Genomic DNA, 24,899 nt, shown 5'->3' with positions numbered 1-24,899 from the left:
TGCTATATTAATTGGGGATGGATTACAGACCTTGTTTGCTTTTTTACTGACAAGAGGAAAGCACCTGTTGAATACAGAGTTAAAGTACTTGACTGACTTGTACAACATCATCATATCCATGCAGAAATAAATGTCAAATAAGGTAAAAATGAAAAGCAATGTGATGACTCCAGTAACATGATTGGTCGACTCCAAACACGCTGACACTGGCTCATTCATTATTCATGAAGCCTATTTTTTTGGTGTCGCTCTCCGAGAACAGCCGAGATCGGCAGATCTACAAGCTCACAATGCCTCGCATCAAAGATGTGTTGTGAGCTTGTAGGTCAGCTAATTCCTGCTACACCGTCGGCGTGAGACAAAGTAAAGTATGAACTGGGTTTAATGTAGAAAATATCGCACCCATGCAAACTGAGCGGTGGAACTATACTTGTATTGTTATAGTTACTTTGTGTATAGTTACATAGTGACTGTGTGTTATAATACTGTGTTATAGTGTGTGTGTGTGGTGCCTTGGAGTGTTGGAGCCAAGCACAGTTGTTGACTAAAGCATCTGCAGGGTCAATAGGTCCTACTCAGACAGGGGTCAAAGGTCCTATTCAGACAGACACATACACACACACACACACACACACACACACACACACACACACACACACACACACACACATGCACAGCTGTCCGTACTCAGACATACGGACATACATACATACATATTATGGACAGACACACATGGCTGTTCATTGGAGGCGGTTTGCCACTGCTCAAAAATGATAAAAGTTGTTAACAGCTCCGCCTCCAGTCAAAACAAAGGAGCAACTTCCTGAAGGTATGTCTTAGTTCAGCGCTGCGGAACGCGTAGATGGCCGGGTCAATGAGGGCGTGGCTCATCAGCAGCAGCAGGTGCAGTTGAAACAGAGAGCGGTAACACTCACAGTACGGGTTCATGGGACACACAGTCATGACGATGAGGTGAACAAAGAATGGGGCCCAGCATATCACAAACACTCCAAATAAAATGGTGAGGGTCATGGCCCCTCTCATGCTGCTACCCCACAGCTGACGTCGCCGATGTGTAGGCCTACCGCTGCCCCCGAGTGCTGCGATCTTCCGCATATGGAGGCGCGCCAGCATGAACATGTAGATGTAGAAGAAGCCAATGAGCACCAAGGAGACGAGGAAGAAGACGACGAAGGAGATCTTAATGACATGGGTCTCAAAGTACCATATCATGGGGATAGCCAATACTCCACACGTTGTCCATATGGTGCCCAAGATTGCTGCTGCACGCCGCATGGTCATAATATTGTAGTAGCGCAATGCATGGAAGATGGTGATGTACCTGGAATATTAAGCATTAAACTTTAGAAAGGTGTAGATGTGATCCATCACAGTTATCAGGTTTTTTTGGATAGTTATCTGTTGGGGATCTTGGTGGCACTGAGGTAATGCTTGATTTATACTTTGTTGCACAGTGAGCTGGGACAGGAGTTTGATTTATACTTCTACTAGATCTGCTATTTTTAGTGTGTGACACCTGGAACTAAGTATAAAACAGGCTTAAAAGTACTCTGCTACATATAGTACAGGTAAGTGTTTCATGTCCATTAGAGTCAAAGACACATATACATTTCCAAATGTACTGATAAAGACAAAGAAATAAATAATCTTATTCTGCTTAAAAGACAATTGCTTAAAGGTTGTTACATACCGGTCCACAGCAATAGTCAGGAAGCTTAAAAAAGATCCTACAAATGACATTAGAAGCAGCGAATCCATCACATCGTCCATTTGCAGCTCTGACTGCCCTTCTTTTTCCAAGAGTTCCACATCGACTAACACCAGCATGAGATTTTCCCAGGTTTTGGCGAGGCTGGCGATAGTGTTGAAGGCTGCCAGGCTGCAGATGAAGCAATACATAGGGGAGTGGAGGTTCCTGTTGCAAATCACCGCCACCACAACCAGAAGGTTCTCCACTAGACTTGCCACTCCGATGGTGAAGAAGAGATAGAAAGGAACCTGCACCTCCAGACAGTCTGACTGGTTCGCAGTCACAGGAGTTGTTGACAGTGTAGTCATTGTTAGACAAGGAGAGGTTCCACACATATTGTATATGGCTATTGACAAAATGTTGATGATTGCGCAATGCCTCTCAGAAAATCTGTTAGGCCTGCATGACTTTCCTCCACATACTCAGTATTGGTACAAATTGTCTCAATCTGCTAAGATTTATCCATCTCCATTTTAAATTTTTGACCATGTACACGTTCAACCATTTCAGTGGGCTCTGCTTCTCATGTCATTATTAGGACAAAAACTCAACCAACTTCATCCTAAAACCAATGGGTTTTATTGTGAAGCAATGTTTCTGCTTTCTTCTCATTTTATGTTTCACAGGAGAAATGGGCCCTATGTACTCCAGGCCCAGGGTACATATAGGTGCTGTCCAGAAGCTGTTTCTTGGCACAGGTTGAACTACAGACTTTCTGTCCCTTTTGTCTCTTCAGTTTTTCCCCACAGATTGCTCTGAATGGATGGACCTGTGGAATGACATCAAACAGTGTTATTGAACAACACCAGTGGTTTTCAACCTTTTTCATATCAAGGTCCATTATTTATTCTGCATTTGAGCCATGGATCACCAGTTGATGAAATTTTGTCTCTCAGACACAAAATCAAAGAATATATGTTGTTATCATTAGATGAGATTTTGTCCACAATTCCATGCTGAATTTTATTTTCTTCCTCTTAGACCAGTCAATCTAAGCTAAAAAAAAAGGGCCTGACCCAAAAGAAATTGCAACGGTAATTGTTCAAGGTTTTTAAGTGGTGCAAACCACTTAAGGGAGTGGTTTGCACCACTTTAAAAGAAACGTCCTTCTGCACACCTACAGAGACGGAATCCATGTTAATGGATTGGTGTGGCCCCCTCCTACATCTCTGACCTCCTTTCATATTCCTCCTCCATCAGGACCCTCAGGTCAGCAGACGTTCCTCTACTCTCAAGCCTTCCAGTCCCCCTAATACTCTTGCACTTTATAGGATACGTTCTCCGTACTGCCTTTTAACTGCTCTCTTGTCTCTCTTGTCTACTGTACCATAACTATGCATTGCTTTTTCTTCTTCTTTTTTTCCTATTATTATTTTTTATTGTTTCACTGATGTATTGTATTGCACTGTATCGTATTGTTTTCTTTGACCTGTGATGCACTTTGGTACGATGAGAGTCGTTTTTAAATGTGCTATACAAATAAAATGTATTTGATTTGATTTGATGTACACTAACGTTGAGGATCTGTTAGAAAACATATTAATCATGTATGCGGCTCCACTCAAAGGCAAGTATTTTATCTGAGTCCTGAGATATGAGATACAGCAAAAGAGAGTACAAATAAATACCTTACCTCTATTCGTTTGGATGAATGAACCGTTTGTTCTAGACTTTCAAAAGATGTTCCAGTACATTGGTCTTCCTTGTGGAACATTATGTGTTCAAGAGAGTTTTGGGGGCAGGACTGTATTCAAGCGTATTACGAGAGGGGGCACTGTTATGGTACCCTTGAGTGGTACCAAGGCTTGTTGTTCTGTCCACTTGTATTTTTCCTTCATTTTTTCCATGATGTCAGGCAGCACAAGGCCTTTCAGTGATATTTTGATATCTGAAAGGGGCTATATATCCACGCTTTCATTGCTTTGTATTGCAGAATATGATTCCCCCGGACCAGTTTATATTCATTTTAACAGAAGTGTGGAAGCTGTCCAAACTGTCAAAAGACAATTTCAACTGGGTTGAAATTGCTCCCCAATGTCAGATGAATAGAAACGGCTTGGACTAAGTAGCCTACATTGTGATGCCAATACTTTTGTACTTTTACTCAAGTACATTTTGAATTCTGGACTTTTACTTGTAATGGAGTATAGTTCTACATTGCAGTATTGATACTTTACTTAAGTAAAACATTTGAGTACTTTTCCACTGCTAATGAGACAGTAGGCTAATTGGTCATGCAGTTCACAGATTTAGCTGAGAAAGAGCAAAACGTTTGTGCATACGCGTGCGCTATAGCTGTTCATTCCCTGTGTGAATACAAGTGCGTAGGCCAGTGGACATCCATGATAAGAAGAAAGATACGCCAGCACACTTAAGTATCTGCTCGGTACATGAGGTTTTACTTTAATTAAGGCAACGTTTCGGTCCCTCCTGACATTCTTCACGCAACAATGCGTCCCGGAGGAGGAGGTGGTGGAAATAATGAGTGACGGCTCCAGAAAATTGTGACTGGGGGTGCTATGGGGGGGGGGGGGGGGTTGCTATTTAGAGGGGGGGCTAAGGCAGGCTAAAGGGGGCTACAAGGAACACTTCCAGTCTTCTCCACCAGAGAGAGAAGTCGTCAATCTTCCTTCTACATGATGAGGTAAATTGGGAAGGTTGGGATACAGTTGTATGCTATGTAATGGGTTTGTTCCTTTTTTTCATTAGCACTAAATTAATGAAAATCATTTCAGATTCTTTTTGGTGAGGAGTTTCATCTGCAAGTTTCTGAAGCCTGCAGCACTGCAGAACCATGAAATCCTCTTAAAAGGAGCCATCAAACCAACTACCAGGTAATTCTACAAGTTCATCAGCAGATGCACATACACTTATTACACTATCCAGTTTTTTATTCGATAATGTCATCTCATCACACACATAGGACCACAATGGAAACAAGCCTCCAGGACGTTTTTGTGTTATCCTTTTAGCCTAAATGTGTGACTCTATACCTTGTGCTGTTTTCATTTCTAATAAAGTGCAATCACTGATGTGATAGAGATACTTAAAGGGGTGCTGTCAAGTTGGCTATTATGGTTGTTGATGGTTGCCAAAGTGACTCAACGCCGGTCTAATACTGACATGTTGAAAATGAGAATATATTGCATCAATCTTTCTCCAGTATCACATACAGCGGCTCTTTGATGGAGGAGACATTACAGCACAGTAGTGGCGTTCCTGGAGAGGGCTGTGGAGTATGCCATGCAGAAACTTCCAATGAAAGAGCCCATCATTAAACACGCCATGTTTAATGAGAGGGAACCAGGAAGAGACCCATCGAGGAGAAGAACAAGTGTCGATCACATGACCGTGGATGTCCATGGAAATGAGAACAAGTTCATCCATGGGCATGTAAAGCACAGAGACTCAAATGCTTACCGTATATATATATATATAAATATATATATTTATACACACAAACACAGGATGCCAATTACAGAAAAGGTCTGATATCATAATCTTCATTTAGACCTTTTGGAGCAAGAGTCTGCAATATGTGTATCCAAAAAAGCTCACGTTTTAACAGGATGTTATTGACGTCGCCCCCTCTACGTGGGGGTTGGATCAATTCAATCCCTGTATATCTGAGTGTGGAGACATTATGACCCGCTTTTCTCTTTTCCAGTATGACTTAAATAAGCCAGGTGAAAAGGTATGCGACACATTGTGAGCTTAAGCGTGATCAGCTATTTTCAAATGGCTGATGTATAAAATTGATCTTAATGATGATGAATAATTATAATCTAAATCTGCAAAGTAACTTTAGTAACTAAATCTGTCAAATAATTGTAGTACTGTAAAAAGTACAATATCTTCCTCTGAGGTGTGGAACAGAAATATAAATGAATCCATAGTCATCTCTGGCAGGTGGCAGGTGTTTGTAAACCGGTGTTTGTAAATCAGTCAGAGTATTAGTTCAGTAATGGGAAGACCTGTCTCCAACTAAAAAACATTTTCAGGCTGGGATACCAAGTTTATCCAATCAACAGATAACGGGATTTATTTTTTTAGGCCTACATTGTACATAAAACACAAGAGCACGATGCCATATGTTTTAGAAGAGCAGTGGTTCTCAAAGTGGAATCCGGGTTCCCTGAGGATGTACTCTTGTACAAATGGAACCAAAAGTAAAACGTTTGAGAACCTCTTTCTGATAATCTTGGAAAATGTCAAATTTAAGGCAAAACCTCATCTGCTCTCAGCCAGTAGATGGCACCAACACAGTACTGAAAACTTTTCTTTTAGGAATTAACTTGTTGCCAAGTGTGTGTGCAATGTGCATACAATCTTATATCATTGATTATGTTTTTGCATACTGTATATTTATATGTAATTAAATGTTCCTATGAATTGAATATGAAGGACCCCAATGGAAACAAGCCATAGGCTTTCTTGGGTTGGGAGTCTGGGACAGGAAACTCTTGTCTAACTCTATCTAACTCTATACTTTTCAGTACGGGACCTTTTGGGTAGTTGACTAGTTGTTGCTATATGTACCAACATACATTTTTCGCAATTTTTTAATTCAAATTTGAAGGTTAATCAGGATTTAGAAGGCGTTTTTAGAATTGGCCTCAGGTCTAAATGGGTTAAATCCTCTGTGCTTTTTTCTGCAACTGTTAATAAAGTATCAACGCTCAGCAGCAGCATGCAGCTCTACAAAGTAGGGTTTTAGCTTTTATGCCTTATTGTAGAATGTAGAAGACCCTCTAATGCCGTGGTTCCCAAACCTTTTCATGTCAAGGACCCCCAAATTGACACAAATTAGCCCACAGACCCCCATTTGAAATTATATGCCAGGGACCCCCATAAGAGAAGATTTTTACGGCTCTAGCATTGATTCTCAACCTGTTTAATTTCAAGGACCCCTAGTTTTACATGCATTAGTCTATGGACCCCCATTTAATGGCATTTATATCTCTGGAACCCCCAATTTAAATTGTAAAATCAATGTTAAGTTAACTCTGAGATTGGACCCCCTGTAACTCCATCAAGGGCCGCTGGGGGCTGGGGGTCCCTGGACCCCACTTTGGGAAGCACTGCTCTAATGGTTTTGGTTTAGGGTGGGGCGTGTCTTTCAAATTAATTTCCTCGTACGTCATGTTGTTGTTAGGTAGGGGGCGGCTCTGGGTACTATAGGGGTTACCACCACCATTAAAATACGGAAAAGGGACTCTTTCTTCTGTTTTAACAGGAAGGAACGACTCACAATAATAATGAACAATGCATTAATATAACCAGGCTGTTCATCAAGACGGTCAAGCACTCCCGGGGCAACTCGCCCTGCATTCTAAACCTCACAGACTTACCCGAACGTGGAAACAGGTGAGGTTGCTCAATGCACGCTAGCAGGCGTGCTAAGCTAAAAGGCTAATGCTGCTGGACTGGTTTTGGCGAGATTTTATTTTTGATGTGGCCTATGTTATGAAACAGCTAATCTACTTGGTAAATAACGTTAATTAGCTACGCTACTCCGCCTTAAACTACGTAACGTTTTGGTGTTGTAACAGTAGAAGATGCCTCGGTTTACGTGGCTAGCCTAGTTGTAGCGAGCATCCATCCATCCATCCATGCACTGCCACTGAGTCACACTGCAGTCCGCAGAGGCAGCATGAACATTCATTTATGCCAGTGGTCCTCAACCTTTCAAGGCAAGCTGCCTGTTTATACCCCCCCAAAATAATCACATTTGAACTGGGGATCCTCCACCCTGACAAGCACATGGAATGTAGGAGTTGAGGGATTACATTTTGTTTGACTCTGTTCCACACAGATAAATATTCTGAAAATAGCAGATCTACAAGCTCTGTTATTATTTGGCAAATGTAACGTTTGGCCGTTTTTGTAGAATAGTTTGTTGATTACTTTTGATGCAGTAATGGTCTTTTTCAGGTATTAAAAAGGTCTTAAAGGTCCTTAAATTGTCATCTGGGGAGTGGGGACTCCCCAAAAATCATGTGGGGAGTGGACTCCCCACCTGTCCCAACCCACAGGTTGAACCATTGATTCATATTCCAATACACGGCGGTGTCGCTTACTGAAAAAAGAACAGATGTACACACAAGCTAATGATAACTTGCAAGTGATAGGGGTAATGTTGCATGTGCTGCTGTTACAGCTGCGTTTGACCTCTGACTGATGACACTGAATATGGACCAGTCACAACCTTTGGTATCTGTGCCATGAGATGCTGGAATTTTTACACACATTAGCCCCAGTGTGTTTGTGTGTACTGTACTGTAGTTTTATAATCACTGTCTGCATAAATCCGTCCGTTCCCCCTGATTACACTATATTTTATATAGCAGACTGAAATGTTGTTATAACTATAAGCTAAGCTCTTTAAATACTACAATTTGCAAAGATGTGAGGTCTGCCACACTGTTACCCTAAATATCTCAGCACATCCTGCAGGAGGAATGGTTGCTTGAATAGCAGTTTGCATAAAGTACAGAGGTACAGTCATCCAATAATTCTAAAAGGATAACACTTTCCATTATAGTCGTGTGTATTAATTTCACCTAAGCTTTAGAGTAACCATATTACAATACTTAATTTAAAGTACGCTTGAAACTGAACAAAGTCATGATGTCACAACATACACCAAACCTCAGGTCAGCCTCATAAACCAATTACAGTATATACATGTATACTTTATCACAGCATGTTGTGACTTGTGAGTGATGCTTTTCAATGCTTTGTTGATCGGCTCTCGGCTGTTTTCCTTTGAATTTAGTCTTTTTGCTATTTCTGAATGATTTCACCTGACGTGCACTGAATAAGGACACCAGGTGTGGTTGTAGGTCTAGGGCCGCAGTCACACCTTTCAGACAAGCGTCTTATGGTTGTCTGATGAAAAGCATCAGACAAGACAGCTCCCAATGCATTTCTAATGGGAGTCACGTGGTTTCATCAGACAAACGTGTTTCATGGGGGGGGGGGGGGGGGGGCGAGACACAAGACACAAAACATTCTGTAGTCCACAAGCTGAAGAACAAGGCGGCACCAGACACAAGACAAAAAGGGTTGGGTTTACCCGCCAACCAATAGGAGAGAAGGTCCGTTTGTTACGCTGCACTGGGCGGTCTTTTCACACTCTGAGTCTGTTGTTTTTTTTTTGCATAGTGCAGACACGGAAGAGGAAAGCCTATGCACTTTCGTATTAACGAAAATGATTTTATTGTTAAGTAAAGTCGTTTGGTCTGTTCCAGTAAGCAATTCAACAGGAAAATATAATCCCTGCCCGTCGTGGCCGAACAGAAAATTAAAACAAACGTTATAATTCAAGGTGCATGCATTTTCACTCCTAATGCTATATGATTCTGCCCTGTGTTATGATCTGAGTGCCTATGCTGTGTAGCCTACTTGTACGACTGTACGTGAATATACAAATGTATTAGATATTTATCGTGTACACACGCACACGCACACCCTGCATTGACAGAATGGACCGGAGCTACTTATAAACTGAAAAAGTCGCTTGTTTAACGTGCCACGGCTGTGACAGCTAGCAGCTGCAGCTGTCAAACTAGCAACAGGCCAGGGCTGACAGTCCGAATGTCGGCAATCCAGTTAAAAAGCACATCAGTAAAACTGTGTATCCGAACCTTAAAATCCATATGCTGTCTGCAGTGGTTAAAAAACAGGGCTTAAAAAGAGCTTAAAAAGACGGAGCTTCGTCATTGAGCTGCTGCTGTGTTTCAGGGTTGAGCTGCTTAACGTTCGGTGTGCATCGTTCATCGCTGAAACTACGCGACTATATTAAAATTTCAAATACTGTCTCAGCAGAAATTTTGATTCATATGATTCAAAATCATATGATTTGGTTGTTAAAATAAAATAAAACTGTTAATATGAATGAACATGTTTTCAGTTCATGGGCAGTGCGCATTGGACTGGAGATTATGAAAGAGTCGTAGCCATGACTTATATTTCTGAAAATTCTACTGCTCCCAAACAATCATTTTGGGCATGAAATGTTATGATTCCCCCCCTTTTTTTTAATAACATTAACATCGAGGTGTCCACTGCAATCTGTCGTCTCCTCTCCTGAAGTAACGCTGAACGGTCTGACTGCAGATAGGAGAGAGCCGTGCGCCCAGGCGCCCCATGGCTAACAGCCTGAAATGCAGCAAGTCGTGTGTTGTGGTAAAATGGATGCGCTTTATTAAAAATAATGGAGTCGTTGTTAACAGAAAATATTAATTTTCCACAATGATGCCATGCTTAGTCTGCGTACCTGGAGGCTATATACATACACACGGAATCAGTGCCAGACTTGGCACCTACCTACTGTGGTAGTGGTACTGATAAAGTGAAGACGCAACACGTTGACACAACCAACGCTAGCTACTAGCTACTGTGTCCCGCAGCTAACAGCGTAAGGACAACAACAGGCAACACGTGGATGTTTCCGCATGTCCTCGCACCGCCCACGCACCGCCCAGATTCCGCAAAGCATTGTGGTCAATTGATGCGACAAACGACAAGACAGATGAAACCATAAAACATTGATAAGACGCTTGTCTGAAAGGTGTGACAGGCGCCTAGGACCTTTTGTAATATTCACCATTCATCTCACTCATTATTTCCTCCTTGTCTCTCAGCAATGCGGTGACTGTAGGCTGAAGGCACAGCTGGTTCAGTGGCAGTGGCATTACATGCAGTATGAAGAGTCCGGTGCACAGGTGCAGAGATGTGGAGCATGGCCGCGGGCACACTGGTAGGGCTGTCATGATCATTACTTTTTGCTTGACGAGTAACGATTTTAGTTGTGTTTTTGACATTAAAAATAGTAATAATCTCGGCTTTGTAACTTCAATATACAAAGAAGTGACTGACAATAACCGGTACCGAATAATCAAAATAAATATTGAACTATGACCAAAGTAGGCCATATTTAAAAACGTAACACAAAACAAGTGGAAGTAGCAGATGTACTAGCCACGAGCTTGTAGATCTGCATTTTCCTCTTATTTCTGAAAATGTAGGTACATTTTTCAACAGATGAATTCATACAGATGGCTGAAACATTACTGTTTCTGTCGATTTATGCAAAAATAATTGCTATCATCTCAAATAATTGAGATGGGGCCAATATGTAATAATTGTTGACAGGCCTGCACACAGGGGCCAACAGCGGCTTTCTACAGTCTGAGCAGCGCATCCCCATCTCCAAAGAAATCATCACTGCGTCTTCGTCGACGGCCATGTGGTTCATCAGGGACGCCTGTGGCATCGTGTGCGCTGTCATCACCTGGCTGCTGGTGTTCTACGCCGAGTTTGTGGTGCTGTTTGTAATGTTGCTCCCCTCCAAGAACCTGATATACAGCATTGTGAATGGAACGGTATTCAACGGTCTGGCCTTCCTTGCTCTCGCCTCGCACTTCAGGGCCATGTGCACCGATCCAGTGAGTAGCATTTGTGACTGTTATGTTTACTGGCATGTTTGTGGAGAATCTGAAGTCTAGCTCACTGTCAAGTTCATTGCCATTGCATGTTCATAGGTTTGGTTAATATTGTCCCAGAACCCTCATCACCCTGTAACACTTACAGTACAACACCATAATTACTATTTACTTACATGTGCATGCCATTTACCTCTGCTGACCAAAGTTATTTATAGGGCTTCGCCTGCAACTAACGATTATTTTCATAATTGATTCATCGGATTATGACACTTATTTATCACCTTTATATTAGGTTCTTTAAGACATGTTCTAACTAACAAACAAAAAAAGACTCAAAATACATAATTTATTACATTTTGCTCAGCTGCTGATTAGGCTTCTATTCAAATAAAAGACAAATAAAATCTAAATAAATTAAAGCCACCCATGGTACCTTTACTCTGGTTCTAACTGCATACATTTGATTAAATAATAGCTACACATAATGTAAGTCTAAAAGCTAACAGTACTTTTAAACTCAAATAGGCCATTTAATGTCATATTATTGGTTCTTGATCCTATAATCCTGCACACAGGTACAGATGTAGTTGTATTGGCTATTGTAATAGAAATTCCATTTTACAAATACTGTGGGTAATCATTTTCTTTAAGATGTTGAGGATAAAATGGCCATAGACTTTAGATGTTGTATTGTTTTTGGATACCATGTTGATTCTGCATAGGGCGCCACCATTGTTATGTGTTATATTTTGCTCTGCAGTCACTACTGTGCATGTGCAACTATCAACAGATTGTAAGGGAAGAGAGATGCCTCACTCCTCTTTAGCGTAGTAGGTTAAGTGGAAAAAACACCCAGAATTAGTTGCTAACGATTAATCATTGCAGCCTTAGTAATGATTAATGGGCTACAGTGTAACCTGGAGTCACCTGCCATACTTTCATCTGTCCTTCTAGGGGGCCGTGCAGAAAGGGAACGCTACAAAAGAGTACATAGAGAGCCTTCAGCTGAAACCGGGACAGGTGGTCTACAAGTGTCCCAAATGCTGCAGCATCAAACCCGACCGAGCTCACCACTGCAGGTGAGGTGAAGGGGTTCATAGTGAAACATTTTTAGGTTTTATTTCCTTGCCTAGAGCTAGTGTATTGTTTCTGTTCCCCCCTGTGCGGAATATTTAGGTACACTTCTAGTCAAAATGGTGTGTGAACTAGAAATGGTTGTCCCTGAAGTATGGCACACTGACTGTAATGTATGAATTTGTCTGCCCTACAGTTGTCCTCAGCGTTAGTCTTTGTGTCACCAATGCCATGGAAGATTATTTTATACTATGTAGTATGACGGTGTTGCTGGCTAACAGCATGTCGCATCGGTTACAAACCGGCATTCTGAAGCCTGCTATGCCCTAATCCTAACTGCACGCGGAAGCCACGTAGTCGGAATGCGGTGTATTAGAATGCCACTGTTCCCGTCACATCACAACACACACTCTCTTTGCTTCCTAACAGTGTTTGTAAACGCTGCATACGAAAGATGGACCACCACTGTCCGTGGGTTAACAACTGTGTTGGGGAGACCAACCAGAAGTACTTTGTGCTTTTCACAGTAAGTGTATTGCCTTGATGCTGGGCACAAATAAATATTTGTAAATAAAATACACGTGCACACACACACATTCACAGATATTCTTCAACTGTTGTTTTGAGTAATAATCAGCCAAATGTACTGAACTAGTTAAACTAGTTAAAATACTTTATCTTGTAAGACTCGCCAAATCATTGCAATGGATTCTAATCATTTTCCAGCCACAGTCGAGAAGCTCTCGTTTCTTCTGCACTGCTGCTTCACTCTGAAAAGAATTACATAGGAAATGAACAGTACTTAACAGAGGATCAGAGAGAGATGTAGAAGCTCACGTCTCTTTGTACTTTCTTCCAGATGTACATTTCACTCATCTCCCTCCACTCTTTGGTAATGGTGGTCTTCCATTTCCTATACTGCTTTGAAGATGATTGGACAAGTAAGTTGTTGCATGGCTTCTTTAACTTAGTCCTCAACACAGTGGTCATTGAACAACAGGGACAGTCTACTCTTGGTTTCCAAAAGGCAACAGCCATCTCAGTGAAACACATTTCAACATCCTCTGCCTCAAGTCGATTTGTAATATTTTTAGTTTTACACGTTATCCATAGCTGTCTAAAGGTCAGTCGTATCCAGGTCAGTCGTATCCAGCAGCTGAGTAAAGAAAATGAAGAGCTTTGTTCTTAAGTGAGACAGACAGTCATGCTTTAATTGTGCTTTTATGGTGTACTTATGTAATAAACCATCTCTGTATGTCTCTCTCTCTCCCAACACCTTCTCTCGTCTGTCTCTTTTTCTTTGCATAATGCTTGAATGTCCCGTTGACTTTGTGTTTATATTTTGTTTTAACAGTTTCCTGTCTATGACATGTTTTACGAACCAGGTTTGTGATATGGAAACAGATGTGCTCACTCAGTTATAGTATCCCATTTACTCAGTTCTAGGATAAATGATTTATAGTCCGCAGTATAATTGTAGCATCCCTTAGTTTGCTTGAGAGAACAGTATGATGTCCTATTGAGAAGTATATGTGATGTGCAGTTTGTGTGTCATATTTTGAGGATACAATCCAGTTTGCTGTCTTCCATTCCAGTCAATATTCAATATCATTAATTTAGCTTGCCTTAGACACTACGTTGCAATGTTTTGCTAAGCATATAAATATGGTAAATGCTCAAATTGTTTTTGAGCCACGAGTCGGGACCCATCATAGTAAAGCCGGATTTGTACTTAAATGCACAACATTGTGCACAATGAATGAAGTACTGTACATTAAGACTGTTGCCTTTACTAAGTGTTTTAAAGTGTTTTCATTCATCTATCTTCTTTTCCTGTCCATTTGGAATGGAGATGGCAGTGCTTCTGCTTTGCCCTATAGACCCTGCATTTGCATTTCAATCATCATTGATCTCCCAAATGGCTGCTATGAAACAAAATAACTGTCATTCTGAAATACAAGCATACTAGATGCAAGCTCATTTCATTTAAATCCCAAGCAGCCATGCTCAATTTATCACATAACCTTGTAAGAAAGCCTTGTTTCTATTGGAATGTCTTTATTCTGTAGTCGGCTTGTCAGACCTGCTCAAATCGTCAGCATAAAGCTGTCTGGACTGGAACCTGTGATCATAGTATTCCTCTCCCTATCCTAAATGGAGTATAACAAACCCTTTGAGGCAACAATATAATATCGTATTATTACACAGCTTGGTTCAATGCTTGAGTCTGATCGGTCAGTCGTTGAATCCAGTGGTGTGTTATTTCTTGATAACAGACCGCTCCGCTCTAAAACAGAACACTGCGGCGCTGCCTAATCAAAGCATCAGAGCACCTGCTGCGCTGCTTAATTTACTGCTGTATCCAACATGACAGCCATGTAAACACACACACACTGTAATTTACAGCTAAACATTGCTCTCAAATGTTTTTGAAAACATTTGAAGCGAGAAATAAGGCGATGCCATACCAAAAAATTGATTCTATTTGATCAACTCACTTCCTTGTTTTCCAACTGTGCTGCAGCTGGTCAGACGGCCAGCGAATACTTTCATTACCGTAAGCAAGGAAATACCTCGTTTTGTTGTGTTTTGGGTCAATTTATTAATGTATGTATTAAGGAGCCGCGTAATAAGCAGGATAATGCATGGCTAGGTGGAAATTGTTTATATACAATAAATCACCTTCAGGGTACGGCGGTGATGAATCGCCCTGTCTGTATTTATTATTTATCAACAATGACCACCTAGCCATGCATTATCCCTTGCATAACTGCTTAGGGCGTGAGCCACTATAAAACAAATGTGGTTGAGATCATATAGAACAACAATACAATTGTCAAATTACAGCTATTCAGTGGTCACACATGTTTACGTAGTTGCCTCAAATCATTTGTTTCCTACATATCATAGTGACGTTAATTAATAATTGACCATATTCACACAGGGGCCACTCTGTTCTTCCTTCATTCCCACCATGGTGATCTAGTATGAGAGTGACGACACCAACACGTTGACTCCCATTGTAATAATGGCTCATTCTTCATTCTATCTCAATGGGATATTTACAATGTTTGGAACTATAGCCCATAGCACCCCGCTTTGCGGCGAGATCAAAGTGTCTCTTCTACGGTGCTGATTCCCACATACTTTGGTTGATGTAAGAGCAAATTGTCCACCATGTGCAATGTGGTCAATGGGAGTTAGGTTGAGTGGTGTGTGGCACCGTTCCTCACTTCCTCTGCTTTACCTCTTCACCTTCCCCCTTCCCTCCCATCTCCCAGAGTGCAGTTCCTTCTCTCCTCCAGCAACAGTCATCCTCCTCATCCTCCTGTGCTTTGAGGCCCTCCTCTTCCTCATCTTCACCTCTGTGATGTTCGGCACCCAGGTCCATTCCATCTGTACCGATGAGACCGTAAGTTGACTCCAGTATACGTAGTGCTCGGCCAGGTTTCTCCCCCTTTTTCTCCTCTTCTCAGCCCTCCAGAACTGCTCCCCACTGCCGCCGCTTTTGCTTCTTTAATGGTGCATCTAGAACCTGTCATCTCTGTTAATAATCTAACCACTTGAACCTCATCACCCTTATTCGGGGGTGAAGTATTTACCAGCTCACAACGTATCACTTTGTGCACTTGTAAATCGGCAATTTTTGGAAAAGAGATTTGGTGTAGATGGGGACAGGGGGGGGTGAATAAAGTGTTGATTGTGTGCTAGGGCACCATGCGCTGCTACTAATTATAGTACTAATAATAATTCCTTGATTCCTGGAGTGTCAAGCGCTGGTAGAGAGATGTTTAATTAACACCATTCTTCCAAGACTAATGCAATCACTGACTGATGGTGGAGAAACATCTGTGGCGCTGCCAGGGGTCTCCCATAAGTCCTTTATTTCTTCCACTCAACAGTGAGACACTTCCTTGATTATAAAATGTCCTAGATGGGGGTATAAATGTGTCCGCCAAGTCTATGGACCTTTAATGTTTGCCCCCTGTGACATACAAAGGCGACCCTCACTCTGACTCTGCAACATGTAAACATGGGATTGGTTGGGATCTGATATGCTTTGAGGCTGAGAAAATAATAACATTTATGACATGTAAAGGGGTTTTGTGTTTGTATAGCACCTTTGATATTGTCATGGTCAGTTGGAAACCATTACCAAAACCATTACTTTTCAATAAATTGAAAAAAGTTCAGTGGCTCCAATGTAGTTATTAATTAGTCTCAAGCTGTTAAAGGAACAATTCTACACTTTTCAACCTACCTTCATATCGATGGGGAATCCAAGCTAATAGAAACTGCAGACTTTCTATTGCTGACTGGGCTAAAAGTTGAGATGCAAGGTTTCAGGCAGCAACAAACATCATTAATTCCAAACACTAGTGGGGGGAAAAGCGAGAAAAAATGAACTAGAAAAGAGCGTTCCTCAGAGCCCAGTTCTCCTCCAGGCAGGTTGCTGTTGCCTACCAAGAGCTGTGTCAATCATGGGATGAAGCCTAGGAAACACAGTATAGTTTGCACAACAGACGGTGCTACTATTTGTGTTTGTGGCACCCCCCTAGGGCCACAAGTGAAAGAACTTTTGGTTGCTTTGGAGATGTACTCTGAGTCCCCCCAACATGTGAGTACCATTTGGGGATGATTCTATTGGATGTTTTGCGTTGAAGAGAGATGCTGTTCTTCTATGAACATTTTGAATGTAATTGCAGGAAAACGATAATATATCACCTGCAACAGTGACTTGTAAATAACAGTGATGCAAATAGCCTGCATTTTGCATCATTAGACTCACTAAATTGAGAAAGGACGCAATGATGTCACCCTCCGGGTATCCTGGGATGCAATACTGTACTCCGTACGTCTAAAATGTCCCTGGGACCCATCTAAAAGACCATCCCTGGTTCCCAGGACCCATTACATTGTAAACTTATTTACATCAGTGCTTGTTGCATTTAGTGTGCCCCCTGGGTAGATGTGAAATGGCCTGTATGGGGAGTTGAGTCATGAGCCTAGGAATTCAGGGAATACTTGGGGTTAAAAATTGGCCAAAACGTGAAGCAGGCTATAGTGCCGCCATGAGGCCGGTTTGAAAAATGTGGGTGTGGGGTGGATGTAATTTACTTGGCTTACTGGGAGTGTGTGTGCAAAATGTCACACTTATTTGTTCAGCGGTGCCGGAAATTATTTGCCCCCACACACAGATGGATAGGGGTGAAACATTTTTAATCTCCGCCCTTAGGCTGTCCAGCCTAGTGGAGATAAAAAACAATGTCAGACTTCTCTAGGGATAATTATGCAAAAATAAGGCAGATGTGTTTTGGCTCTAAAACATTGAGTGGTGCTGAAATGTGTTCAGATTTCTTAGCTCTAGTCTTCTTGAATGAGCTGTAGCTGTCTGACTTTTTTGAGGAGAGAAGACCATTACATTACATTTAACCTGTTAAGAGATAAAAGCATGGGTAATTCTTATTTTAACGTTAATCCCTAAATTCTTATATTTTCAAGATGATAATTGGCTGATTTTGTTATTGACTTGATGTGGGCAATACATTTATTTGTGAATCCATAATTACACCAAGATAACCAAGACAGTTATGTCAGATTCTTCTTTGCTAAATTGAAGTAATCCAGTCAATGCACTAATATAGCAAAAAGATCTATTGGACCATATTTAGATTTATTTTGCCTGTAAAACGTGAATAAAAGGGGCATTGAACTTTGGAGAACTCCACTTCACGCGTGATAGCGTTTCATTCCATTGTGTAGTTGCCAATGGAGACACAATTGTCCCTCAGTTGGAGATACGATTCAAACCAATTAAGGACTGCCAGAAAGTCTAACCCAGTTTCTAGTCTGTAGCAGGATTGTATCGTATGGTCTACTACAGTGTCGAACGCAGCATCGGTGTCAAAGGCAGCTCCCGCCTACAATGCTTTTGCACGATGCATGATGGCTCCCTTCTAGGCGTCACTGAGGGAAAGAAAGGACCCTGTGCACGATGCCAGAGACAAAGTGATGACAAATCGCATCCAGTCATGTGCATGCATGCATCTTGCTAAAAATTTCATTGGATAATGACAACTCTTCTCCCCTGCTGCCTGCCTCAGCCTCTTACTCTGCAGAGCCAGTGGATTTGTCCAGTATCAACAGATTCAGGGAATTGAGAAAACCCTACAGTTCACAGGATATCATTGACAGTTGCCAGTGCCTATTACTGTACAACACAATCCTTTACTTTGGCAGCTACCTTTAACATCCTGTTAGATTACACATCTGTAATCTAACATACTGCAGAGACTAGGTACTTCCTTCATTGAGCCGACATGTCGTCTTCCATCTCTCTAAACGGGACATGGTATTGGCTTCAGATCTATCCTGTTTGGCTTAGGCCTATTGACTGATCCTTGCTAATGCTTGAATGCAGTGATTAAGCATGGAGCATGGAATCTGTTCCAGATTCCATGCTCCCCCTTGTACTGTGTAATGTATTTTACAAACCAAAAGATTTAGTGTTTATTTTATTAGTGTACTTGAATGATGGTTAACACATGTTCCCATGTACAAGGAGATGTGTCCATGTATCAGTCTGAGAAGGAATCAGTATTGTCTCTCTAATGTTTTGATGACATCCTGAAATCATATATAATGGAGATACTAGTGTGAATGTGTAGTATTTCCTCCAGTATCTGTGAGAACTTCTCCATTCTTAAAGCTATGCTCACTACACTAATCTACAATGAACTAACTCACTTTTCTTCCTGCTTCTAATTTCTTTTTGTCTGCAACTCTAGGGTGTTTTCTGTCAAGTTGCTCATCAACTTGAAAACGGGGAGTGTGAAATAGAATACAGAGCAATATAATAGCATTTTATGTGGGTTTATGGCCTCATAGTTTTGTTATTACCTCAAATAAATACATTGGTGAGGATAGACATTTGAACAGTTGTTAAAACCAATACCAGAAAACGAAAGCAGCTCCGTAACTCATGTGGCCTGTGATCGCTGCTCACGAACGCACACCCACTGAAGTTTGGTTGTCTCTCGTTTTCAGGGCATAGAGCAGTTGAAAAAGGAAGAGAGAAGATGGGCTAAAAAAACTAAGTGGATGAACTTGAGAGCGGTATTTGGACATCCCTTCTCCATATTATGGTTTAGTCCCGTCTCCACCCCTGACCATGGGAAGGCTGAGACATACCAGTATGTGGTGTGAGAACTCAGCACAGTGAACCAACCAACTGCTTCAAACCCAAACTGAGAAGGGGGAGAGCAGTGCATTCTCCACACACTTCCATGCCCTACTCCTGTCCTGCTCAGCTCAACATATGAAAAACCCGGCAGTACCTTATTCCCAGTGCTGAACATGATTGTACTGTAAGTCCCACACTAACCATGGACAGCTTCTCACCTGCTGTTTGTGTTGCCAAGCAAGTGCGCCTTTCTTTTTTTTTTATGCCTTTGGATGACCTGAGTTGCAGAGAAAAAGAAACCCTTTTAAACTTGTGAATCCTGCTTGTAAATTCTGATAAATGTACTGGGGGATCTTTCCAAGCTACATTTTTTATTTTCTGTTTGTGATAAATTATGCCTTTTCTTTCTTCTTGATTTATGCTCTTTCTGAAGTCTTCCATGTGCTAGTCAGACACTACCTTTTTCTATTGAATGTTACAGACGGGAACAACAGACAAACTGTAAATGGTTTCAAATATTTAAAATGTAAAGTCTAACTATTCACACTCGTCCTTTTTACCCTGCAACATACAAGGCCAAAACAAAACACGAATGAAGTTGGATGCAGAGTTGCATGACAACAACACAAGCACGGAGCCTGTTACAGAGTTATTTAAGTGACTTTCAAAACAGATGACCTCGGGCATGTGGTACATTTGTGTTGGAACTTATTTCAAACATTATTTTCAACTTTGCCAGCAGATATTTCCAGGTTATTTTATGATCGTAACAAGGGCAAAATGTTACATACCAGTAAGTGTTTAGTTGAACAACAGAACACAGGCACCTTCTAGTTGATACAAATGACACATTTTAATATTTGAAAGGGCAAAGTCTTTTGCTCAAGTCTGAAACATTGTCTCTGATTCCTTTATGATACATGCTTGACACAAACTTACTCGTCGGAGGGAACCGATATTTTACAGTACAAACCACGGAGTGTTTTTTGTTCATGTCACAAAGCAGAATCAATCCAAACAATTGTCATTTCACTTTGGCTGTGGCAAATAACATACTTGATGAATGTGATATTTCAAAGGGTTCTATCAAGTGCAATTGAAAGGTGATTATTAAGCTCTTTTCATCTTTAATCAAGAACCGTGAAATGCAGTTGTCAGAAATGTATTGTGCTTCGTGACTCTTGAAGAGGAGTTTCAACATTTAGTTTTCCTTGGTTCAGAAGTAACTTGCCTCCTACAGTAACACTGTCGCTGTCTGTATGCATGAACACCAAAACGGACATTAATGAGCAGTCTAATTACATTGTGTTGTTTCGATGTTGCCCGCGTGTGCCAAGTCCTTAAATCATGAATTTGCTTGGAAAAGCTGACAAGTTCCTCAGATAATTAACACTGTTTTATAAAATATTGATTTGGTGGAGGATCAAAAGGATATGTATAGTATATACACAGTGTATATATAAAATATAAATTCTTACTATGGGATCACAGGATAGCTGGACTGTCTGCTCTAACAAAACACTAAATACGTTTAATTTTTAACAGTCCATTTTCACTATTCACTCCATATTTACAATATTGCTGTCTTGCACTTTTTTATCTATTGTTTTATGACTTTATCCTGTGTGAGCTGCTCTCTCTTCAAGGGTGTGCATTTTGTTATTCTATTCTGTTTACTATTTGTTATTTGAATGCATGACATAGCTGAAGTAAGGCTTACACCTGGATTCCACTTGGTGAGATTTAGTCGTGTTCCACGACAGTCGTTGGATCTTATCGTCGCCGTCTAGAGTAGACGATGTTTGTTATTCCACCAGACGTGTCGCAGAGCTCTGCTCTGCTAAGAAATATGCACCCACCATTCCGTATTTTTTACGCATTACGCCTTCTCCCATTTATTCAATACGAGAACTACAGGAGTAAATTGGTGCTGCATGTAAGAAATGGTCTGAATTGAGTGTCATGTGAAGTTGTAAATGGGACATATCAATACTTTTATTCAGTGCTGTCAATTAATGGTCAATTTAAAAAAGAATTAAATTAATTGCCTCATTTGACAGCAGCTGAGATGGCACACTTCAGATTCAGAATACACTTTGTGTCATAGTGTCGGCAATAATGTAAATTACGAGATCCCAGTCCTAATTTAACTACTTGAATCCTAGCATAATTATTTGTGGGTGAACATTTTGGAAAAATATTAGATCAGCTATTTTTGTCGAAGGGATTTAGTGTAGAGGAAAGAAAGGAGGTCCTGGACTGGTATAAAGCCCTGGGGGACATATAGGTTTTATGTGGTGAAAGGATTTCATGGCCATCTAGTCTTTGATAGTTCTCGATGGCCCACTCATATTGAACTGTTCACATAATTGCTTTTTAACCATTTTATTTCCAAACTAAATCATGACATTAAATTAACCATTTTAATAATGAATGGTCATTATCAAAGGCAAACTTGATGTTGAAAGACATGCTGCGGATGCTCTACTTTTGAAAGGCTTCCGGCAGGGTTTCAGGCTGTGCGGTGAATGCAACAAAACCGTCAAAGATCCATCCGTGCCTGGTGGAATCCTGGCGTTAGTGATGTAGGTGAAAGGTTGCTGGTATGCTAATGTTAAGTACTGTATTGCTGGTGTGAGAACGATGTTAAAGATATTGGTTTCTTTTTTACTTGAGATTTTAAGTCTTTCTACATATTTTCAAAGTATTTCAGTACATGCGCAGAGAATAAATATTTCTCAGTTGCAATGCAACCCTTTTCTCTGTGTGTTTGTGTACGTATGTTGGGACTGGGAGGTGGCACAATTCTACCAAATTCTGTCAATTACTATTTTATTCCACCAATTACCGGTATTTCAGTTTATTATAACATGGCATGGTAATGATTATTTGTTTGTTTAAAGAGATTTGAGTATTTTAGCACTCATATCTGTCTTCTATCCAGTTCTTTGTCTTTTTCTGTTTATTTATTGGTCATTATATGGTCTGAGATCAGATAATTTGTTTTATATGATGGCATTGTCTGCACACATTTGCTTTGGTTGATTACTCAATGTGGCAATAACGGCAGACAACTCTTGAGTCAGACAGTCTTGAGTCAGACGTGTTATCCTGGTAAATGGACAGAGGTAAGCTTGCAGCAGAGGTCACTGGCTGTTCATCAAGCTTAAAGTAACACATTTCAAAAGCATGCACACTTCAGTTAGTAGTAAGCCTAAGGAACATTAGATCAATGACTAATGGCATGATGCATGTGCACAGTACTGTATTTCTCACCTTGTTGTCTATGTGCTATACCCATAGGCTACTGTTCTTCACTTTGTGGTGCATGTTAACTACGTATATTAATTAATCTTTGTGCACTTTCTTTGAAGCAATTCAAATAAATCGTGGATTAAAAAGCATTGTTCCTCGCAAGTAAGCGTTACGTCCTTGGACGCCTAAACTATTTGCATCACAGAAAGTGGCTCATTACAAATTTGTGTAACGATGTGTAATTTTTTTTTTTACATATTTCCATTGTCATTACTACACGTGCATCACAAATGTCCATTTGTTTTTAGCTCCTCTTCATCTTTTTATTTTGTCTTCAACAGGGAATAGAGCGTCTGAAAGGAGAGACTGGGAAGTGGGGTAAGGTTCCATGTTGGGAGGCCATGGAGGCAGCATTTGGTGGGCGGTTCTCGTTATCCTGGTGTAGCCCTTTCTCTGGGCTCAGCTGTAAGAAGAACCCGCCTGGTCATGAGCCTGTGGTCTTCCAAGGTGAGATCATTGAGGAAGATGTCATAGAGATCCCACTCAACTAGTGCCACAATCGGGAAGACATTTCTTCAAGACAGCTGTTTTTCAGTTGTCGGCTGGTGACACTGGCTTTGAAAAATATTTCTCATTTTGACTCTAACCCATAATCAGAGATTGTCCCTGTCTTTAACAAATGTGTACATACAGTATGCAGTGTATATTTTAGTACACGTACATTTTTAAACATTCACTGCCATTCATGTTGAAACGGTGTGGAAAAACACTACAAGACTTTAAAGTTGCTAGGTATTGGTAATTCACCCTTTTGAAAGTCACTACCATGGTAATTATATCTAAAAGTACTGTATTGCTCTAATACAAGCCATAGCAGATGGTGTAGATTGGACCTGTACAAGTTTGTTCAAATAGAGGAAAACTACATGAAATCTGAATTCTATTTAGACCTAAACAGCGGCGCCAACTATGTGGGTGCGTCGGTGCTTGAGCACCCATGAAGAAAATAGGAACACCCATGACAGTTATAAGAAGTATTCGCATCTGGACCTAAATAGAAAATCTGACTATTAGTTTTCACAAGGAGTTTGCCACATGAGGTTTTCATCTTCCTGTGGAGACTGTTGACTATCGTGGCAGGAACGGTAGAACATGACATTACAGGTCATTGGATTATTGGCACTGAAGATAGACACCAATCACATGTGGGAAATGATCTCAAACTTTAAACTAGAAATTCACAATGCCAAGGCAATCTTCTCAGTTCACCGTATTAGCAAAATGTACAATCTGGTTGAGGGACTTACTGTAGGGGCTTTTATCTATAGAACTGTTAACCAAAGTCTTTGGATGTTTTGGGTTTTGACCGCCATCACAGGCTTTCGTCTCAGGTGAATACCACTAACGGAAATGTTAACGCAGCACTAATTACACACAAATTATGTGCACCTTGTGTAAATATTACAGTTTGACTCAGTGTGCCTTAACTATATAGAGGAGCAAATTGTAACCACAGCATATTGATAAAGTAATCCATCCATTTAATAATGTTTATTCTGTCATTGGGGGAATTAACTATCATGGTATTGTCTTAATTATTTTTAATCTGCAAGCATTGATTCATCTTTCAAAAGTTTGTCTTCATTTGACATACTGAACATGATTAATTGAATGCTGATATGGAGAGTGTTGTGTTATGGAGTAAGACGGCTCCTGCAAAAAGGGCTTTTAACTGCTAAGTGGATGCTGGGTTTATTGGGACCACTCATACCTTTTGTCATTTTCATGTTACAATAAAATGAATTTTATTAATTGTAGTTTTCATTTTAATTTAATTTATGTATGAATTTGTGTCATCGCTGGAGCAACACTTTTTTTTAAAGAAACTGTAAACATTTAACAAACTTTTATATTTTACAGTTCATTATTTACATTAAAATGTACAGTTGGGCATTTTGTCAAGTTCTTCTGAATTGTGAATATTACACAGCTTTGGCCAATGTACAAATTAGAATCCATAGAAACATTGTCGTATTTCACACAAATGGTGCATTAATAGATTCAGATTTGCAATAAAGTTAGTTATTGTGAGGTCCTATCAGTTCTGTCACCCAGCATGAGGTAAACAGTGAGCTGGTACATAGTGTATGCTTACAAATACATT

General features: G+C 40.6%; 2 protein-coding genes across 6 annotated transcripts; one reads left to right on the top strand and one right to left on the bottom strand.

The window, feature by feature from the left end:
* Window positions 1–783: 783 nt before the first annotated feature.
* mc2r (melanocortin 2 receptor) lies at window positions 784–2,306 on the bottom strand (the record flags this gene model as incomplete). Its single annotated transcript, XM_080768275.1, has 2 exons — window positions 1,712–2,306; window positions 784–1,342 (listed from the first exon to the last, which is right to left on the bottom strand). The coding sequence occupies exons 1-2, from the start codon at window positions 2,104–2,106 to the stop codon at window positions 784–786; spliced, it is 954 nt and encodes a 317-aa protein (XP_080624401.1). The 5' UTR covers window positions 2,107–2,306.
* Window positions 2,307–6,942: 4,636 nt separating this feature from the next.
* LOC308318983 (palmitoyltransferase ZDHHC3-like) lies at window positions 6,943–23,301 on the top strand. Of its 5 annotated transcripts, none has more exons than XR_013964401.1 (9): window positions 6,943–7,138; window positions 10,420–10,535; window positions 10,931–11,223; window positions 12,178–12,302; window positions 12,727–12,823; window positions 13,157–13,238; window positions 15,579–15,709; window positions 19,345–20,077; window positions 20,233–22,233. XR_013964401.1 is itself a non-coding variant. In XM_080768739.1 (8 exons), exons 2-8 carry the CDS (start codon window positions 10,481–10,483, stop codon window positions 23,284–23,286), a joined length of 981 nt encoding a protein of 326 aa, XP_080624865.1. In that variant the 5' UTR covers window positions 6,943–7,138; window positions 10,420–10,480; the 3' UTR covers window positions 23,287–23,301. The 5 variants fall into 5 exon arrangements, 3 of the variants coding, with proteins under 3 accessions (XP_080624865.1, XP_080624864.1, XP_080624866.1); XR_013964402.1 differs by having other exon boundaries at window positions 19,345–21,713; window positions 21,997–22,233; XM_080768739.1 differs by lacking the exons at window positions 19,345–20,077; window positions 20,233–22,233 and adding an exon at window positions 23,077–23,301 and having other exon boundaries at window positions 10,943–11,223.
* The last annotated feature ends 1,598 nt before the right edge of the window (window positions 23,302–24,899 follow it).

The sequence above is a fragment of the Protomyctophum bolini genome (assembly GCF_963924005.1).
Source record: "Protomyctophum bolini genome assembly, chromosome: 7".
Lineage (NCBI taxonomy): Eukaryota > Metazoa > Chordata > Actinopteri > Myctophiformes > Myctophidae > Protomyctophum > Protomyctophum bolini.
Note: the sequence above shows the minus strand (reverse complement) of the source record. Positions and strands in the feature narration are given on the sequence as shown.

Coding starts and splice junctions, on each gene's coding strand:
- LOC308318983 (XM_080768738.1), top strand. CDS start 10,481: ATGAAGAGTCCGGTGCACAGGTGCAGAGATGTGGAGCATGGCCGCGGG. Junction 10,536..10,930: donor GCATGGCCGCGGGCACACTG/GTAGGGCTGTCA, acceptor AATTGTTGACAG/GCCTGCACACAGGGGCCAAC. Junction 12,824..13,156: donor AGTACTTTGTGCTTTTCACA/GTAAGTGTATTG, acceptor ACTTTCTTCCAG/ATGTACATTTCACTCATCTC.